This window comes from Notolabrus celidotus, chromosome 11 (assembly GCF_009762535.1).
Source record: "Notolabrus celidotus isolate fNotCel1 chromosome 11, fNotCel1.pri, whole genome shotgun sequence".
Classification (NCBI taxonomy): Eukaryota; Metazoa; Chordata; class Actinopteri; order Labriformes; family Labridae; genus Notolabrus; species Notolabrus celidotus.
The window spans coordinates 34842053-34847915 of record NC_048282.1 but is presented as its reverse complement, the minus strand read 5'-3'; the positions used below and the strand labels follow the sequence as shown (position 1 = coordinate 34847915).

General features: G+C 42.1%; 1 protein-coding gene across 2 annotated transcripts; it reads right to left on the bottom strand.

The window, feature by feature from the left end:
* Positions 1-1581: 1581 nt before the first annotated feature.
* On the bottom strand, positions 1582-4639 carry LOC117822165. Of its 2 annotated transcripts, XM_034696839.1 has the most exons (6): positions 4327-4639; positions 3299-3649; positions 2966-3070; positions 2574-2684; positions 2459-2496; positions 1582-2384 (listed from the first exon to the last, which is right to left on the bottom strand). In XM_034696839.1, exons 1-6 carry the CDS (start codon positions 4361-4363, stop codon positions 2307-2309), a joined length of 720 nt encoding a protein of 239 aa, XP_034552730.1. In that variant the 5' UTR covers positions 4364-4639; the 3' UTR covers positions 1582-2306. The 2 variants fall into 2 exon arrangements, with proteins under 2 accessions (XP_034552730.1, XP_034552731.1); XM_034696840.1 differs by lacking the exon at positions 3299-3649 and having other exon boundaries at positions 4327-4592.
* Positions 4640-5863: the final 1224 nt, after the last annotated feature.

Sequence of the window (5863 nt, the reverse complement as noted above, 5' to 3'; positions counted from 1 at the left end):
TCCGTGTCGCTCTGCAGTTCTGCGCCGAAACACTTGAGGGCAGTGTGGTCTCTCTGATAGTCGGGTTGCCTGTTTCCGGCCCCGCTACGATCTCTGTTTACTTTTTCACAGCGATTCAGAGCGTGTTATGTTAACTTGGCGCTGATGCATGTTGCTGTTTATCATACAGACATGATTACAGGGAAAAATAGAGAGGTGAAATACACAGCCGATGTGAGGGGATCGTGGAAGTGCTGTAAATGCAGCCGGGTGGACTAACCACAGGGCTTGTGATCCGAGTACGTGCACAGGCCTCTGCGTAGGTATGCGAGCTACGCAGACCTACAGCGTAGGCTACGCCATCAATTTGACAAACCAGTATAATTCAGGCTTTAGAGGCGGCTGGGGCTCAGTGGTAGTGGAGTCGGTCGTCTCTCAGTCCGAAGGTCTGGAGGTTCGATCCCAGGTCCTGCTGTCCACATGTGCAGACTACCCAAAACCCCTTTTACCCATTTCTGTTCAAGCTTTTGGGACAGAGAGCGTCAACAAATCCTGGGAGATCAATAAATACTGCCCAGCACTTTTCTGTGTCATAAAAACGCAGAAGTAGTGTGGTAGCAGACCAAGAATGGACTTCTAAATGAAAATATACCATCACCTACGGGTCGCCAGAGACGGCCATCCAACCAGGGAGTACAACTCACAACGGGGAGTCACGGCCAAATTCCACCAGATCTATGTCCAGTCCGTCCCCGATCCGTCACAGCACCGGATCTGATAGGTTTCTATTCTAGTCAATGTGTTAACTTCCACTGGATCCACTCTGCTGCTTCTCTGATCCGGCAAGACTTCTATTTTTACCTGATGCCGGAGCACGACGCATCAATCTCAACAGAGCAGATGGAGTGGGACAGGAAGTCAGGTTTCACCAAAACAAAATGAAAACATCCGGTTAATTCTCAGAATAAAACACTCTGTGTTATCACCAGATCGTATTTCACTTAACTACAACAACAAACCAAAGTCATGATGAGCGGAGCCAGGCCTGGAGTCAACAGGTCAGAGGTTTTCAGAGGACCAGAAAGACAACATGGATGAGGAGAGGAGGAGGAGGAGAATCACATGACTCCAGCTGTCCGGCGGTCCTGCTAAGTACTGCGTGGTGAAAACACAACCAGTGGGCTTTGACGGACGAGAGAGCATGGAGCCAGACCGCAGCGGATCGGAGGCGGACCGGACACGGATCTGGTGGAAGTCCCAGGTCAGAGCTTTACAATTGGTAATGAACCTCAAGGAAGCATGGTAAGCTGTATCATTCATGTGAAGACACTGAGCAGATGCATACATGTACAAGAGATCACTATAATCCAGAAAAGGTGTAAAAGTTGCAGCAACAAGACACTTTTTCACATTAAAGAGAAACAGGATTTGAAGAACTCAACTTGAGCCTCAGCTTTTTCACCAGGTACAGTACATGTTTAAAATGAAGGGAGTCATCACTCCAAATAACACACTTAAGATTTAAAGATGCAATAAAATACACAGACCTGAATATAACTGTCACGTTTGCAAAAAAAAAACAAAAAACAGGAGGACCTGAAGTGCAGACTCAAAATAAAAGGTTTAATTCATGAAAAAACAAAAAAGTGCTTACAACAAATTGTGGAAAAAAGAAGAACACTAAGAGCACTGGGAACACTGGGAACACTGGGAACACTGGGAACACTGGAACATGGAGTAACACACAGGGAAGATGAACTGACACAGAAGGGAGGAAAATCAGAGATTATATCCACACACTGGGTAACAGGGAAGGAAACACAGGTGAGACCAACTTGGCACAGGTGTAGACAATCACAAAGGAGGGGAAACAGGAAGTCCACCTAAACTTAACACACAGGGAGATTATTCTACAAAATAAAACAGGAAGCACTTGACAAAACGCAGACAGTCGTATCCACCCATTATCCGTATTGTGTCACGTCTGGCAGAAAAAAAACAACACTGTACACACATTTTAACAAATCCATAAAAACTTCCTCTATTTTTTTTTTTACATCTGAAGACTTCTTTGATAAAATCAGGGATCACAAAAAGTTCCTGTTTTTGGACAAAGGCATTACAGTAACCAGAACTTAACTTTAAGTCAAACTTGCCACATATCCTAGATCTCCTCTCTGCTCAGATGCTGCAAAGTTAACTTCCTCTTCTGTGCAGTGATGATGTTACCCGCTCTGCTTACTTTAGAGGGTAAAAACTGTCGTCTGGTCACAAAGCTTAAACCCTGTCACAGTGTTCACTTGAACCATTTGAGGACAGTGAAATGATTAAACTGAAGATGTTTCCACAGGAGGAGATCCGCCCTGTCTGTCCTCCTCTCTGACCTCCTCATACACTTGGTCGTCCTGCAGAAGAAGAACACGGTTCATCGGCTGGTTTAAAAAACGTTCATGAAGGTGGAACTTTTCCAAACACTCACCTCTGTGATGTTAACATCATCTAGCTCCACATGAGGCTCTGCAAAGAAAAACCCTGTGTTACTGTAGAGTATGCTCAGTTTCACATGGTCACATTATGCGTGTGTGCTCCCTCACCTTCACGTTTACTCGTCCTCTTCTTCCTGCAGAATATGAGAACAGCTGACGAAGAGACGATGAACACGATGACCAGAACCAGACGCACGAGCAGCGCAACAACTTTAATCCCTATAAAAGAAATATTCATCAAACCAACAATGAATGTAAGTTTAACACACTTTAACAAGGTAGGAGCATGTGCAGACTTTACAACAACTCACACAAACACACAGTTTAATCCTGTGTGGGAAATACTCTTCATTTAAGAACAAGGAATCAGCAACATGAGCACAACTCAAGCTACACCTGATGTGACTTGGATAACTCTTGGCTGTGTCACATTTACTGAAGTAGAGGACACAAAATATCTCTAAAGTTGGATCAGCCTCAGAGGAAACAGGTAAATGTACCTGGAGCTGCAGCTGGTGTAGACAGAGTTGTGTGCAGTGTGGAGGCTGACAGGGTCCATGTTGAAAAAGGTTGCAGAGTCCAGTTTGGTTTAGAAGTGGTTGGAGCTGTGGAACACAATGAAACCAGGAGATACTGATTGGGATTGTTGAATTTAAATTTTATGCAACAATAATCAAATCAACTGTAGTGTGAGCCTGGTCTGATATGGATGCTTGGTTTTTAATGGAGCATTTATTAAATGAAAGTATGTTACTCTGAATAGAAGTGTTAGATTTCATATATTACGGGGTTATTTGAAACTTTGGCAGCAATCAATGTAGAATAAAACTCACCGACTTCGACTCTGAGCTCAAACATCACACCTGAATCTGGTGAAAAATCTCTGTCTACCTTACAGCTGTATCGTCCAGAGTCAGACTTTGTCAGATTTGTGATGCTCACATAGAGATAAGTAGAAGTTGATGGAGGAAATCCTTCATAATATTCAATGCTGTATCTCCCTCTCTGATTACTGACACCAGTTGTTTCAACAAGAGTGTTCCCTTTTTCACAGTCATCCCTGCAGAAGATCTTTCGTTTTCCATAGAAATTGAAGTCACATAAAACTGTGATGTTTTCTCCTTGAGTTCCTGTACGAACACCGATATCTTCATTAAAGAGAGCTGTGCTTTCCTCCCTCAGAGCTGTTAAAAAGACAAATCAAGGAGCTGTTATCTCTACTCTCTGTGAGATTCTGAAGTCTGATTTGTTTCTCATCAGCAAAGATCAGCAGATTCAATCCATCCACTCAGAGTGCTTTTTACACTACAGTTAGAGGTCTTTAAAAAAGTGCATCACTCAGTTTAAACATTTGGAAAAACATGTTATTTCAGTAAAATTTAACTCTAGAAATATTTCAAACCCTACCCTCAGTTTGTGACTGTTTTGTTTCTCATGTGAACTATTGTTGATTTCCTCTTTGCATGTTCAAATGTTGTTTAAGAGGTATTTCCTAGAATAACCTCAGCTCTTAGTTCATCACCCACACTTTACTGCTGAAGCATTTCCTCCAGAGGCGATAAGATCTTTTCTTTTTTAAACTCAAGCGTTTAGAAAACTAGAAATTAACGAAAGCCGGACGATAAAGAAACTTTTGGATTGAATTTCTAGGATTTTGAAGCTACACTACAGAACTACAAAATAAGAGGCACAATAGTTGATTGCACATCTTTTATAGAATGTCTATATTAAGAGAACTTGAAAAGGTCACCATTAAAAACTGTGAAATGATGTTTTAACGCTTGCTGACCAAATACAGTTGGTTAAAGTAATTACATGGAAACAAAAAGGGATAATTAAAGATATGTAAGAACGTACTCACCGAGGAAGACGAGGATCAAACTGTGACACACTCTCATGTTTGAGTCTCTGATGATTTCACACTGCCTCTGTTCCTTCCTCACACGTTAACCACCAACGTCTGCATATCATGATGGTGTCCCTCCTCCAAACATCACTCTCTGAACTCTCCTCCCTTTGACGTTAGGTTTTGTTTTTTTTGTCATGTCCTGTCATGACTTACATTTCATGTTTATTTGACTTATCGCTTGTCCTTTAATCAACCAATCAGCAGAGACCTGGAGCAGAACCAGACACTTCTTTAAAAGCACTTTGAGGAGTTTTAGCTGATGTTGAATTAATACACTGATGCCTCTTCATGTTACAATGTTACAATGTCATTTAGCAGACGCTTTTATCCAAAGCAACGTACATACGAGAACAAGAACAACACAAGCAAAGATCTAGACAAGAGGAAACAAGATCAGTACGAGTAACAAAGGGCTTCAAGTCCATTTGGATGCAGGTACTGTCTAGCTAAGTGCATAGTGCTTCCTGAAGAACTGGGTCTTTAGCTGTCTTTTGAAAGTAGAGAGGGACTCTGCAGATCGAATGGAGTTGGCCAATTCATTCCACCATTTAGGGGCAACAGAAGAGAAGAGTCCAGCTAGTGATTTTGAGGCCTTGTGTGCTGGAAGCACTAGGCGCTTTTCAGAGGCTGAGCGTAGCGGGCGAGAAGGGCAGTAGACCTGGATGAGGGGTTCCAGGTAAACTGGAGCGGTTTTGGTTCCTCCCAGAGGAAAAGAAATTTAGAGAGGAGATCTCAAAAGTGTTTCATTTCTGTCTCCTAGACAACAATGAGATCTGTTTGAAAGCAAAATGAGACTTTAGCTTATGTCTCCCATTTCTCATTCTTGCCTCAAGAAAAAAGTTTCAAAAAGTCTCAGCTTAGTCTCCCTTTCAGTTCAAAAGGAGATCTCATCAGAATCTGAAATGATTCTCAGGTATTTCTCAAGTGTTGTGACTCCTTTTGAGCTCAGGTGGAGAAATCAGGAAGCTCTCTCAAACGTCTCAATCTAACCTCATCCATTTGTTTTTGTCAGACTCAGTGTTTGTGTCTCAAGTTGAGCTCAGATGGAGCAAAGAAAGAGCCTGAGCTCATCTTTTCATGAACATTTATAGTGCCCTGCAAAATTAAGATTTCAATGTAATTGTCCACAAACTTACAATTCTCATTAAAACATTTGAACCACTTCAAGATCAGCTATTTAGATGTGAAATGATCTCTTCTTTGACTTCACAGTCTGGTCCTTCCTTTACAAGTCTGTTTGGAACAAAACAACTTCACAAAGATTTAGTGTGTTTGAGAGAAACTGCTAAAGATAGAGATTTCATATCTCCAGGTATGACCGACCATTTATTTAAAATATGGGCCGCAAAAGGGCTGACCCGATTTAGCCAGATTATTACAATTAAAGGAGTGGATTCTTTTGGGCGCTGGTGGGCTAGTGGTCTAAGCGCCCCACATACAGAGGCTACAGTCCTCGTCGCAGGGGTCGCCAGTTCAATTCCCAGCCAGT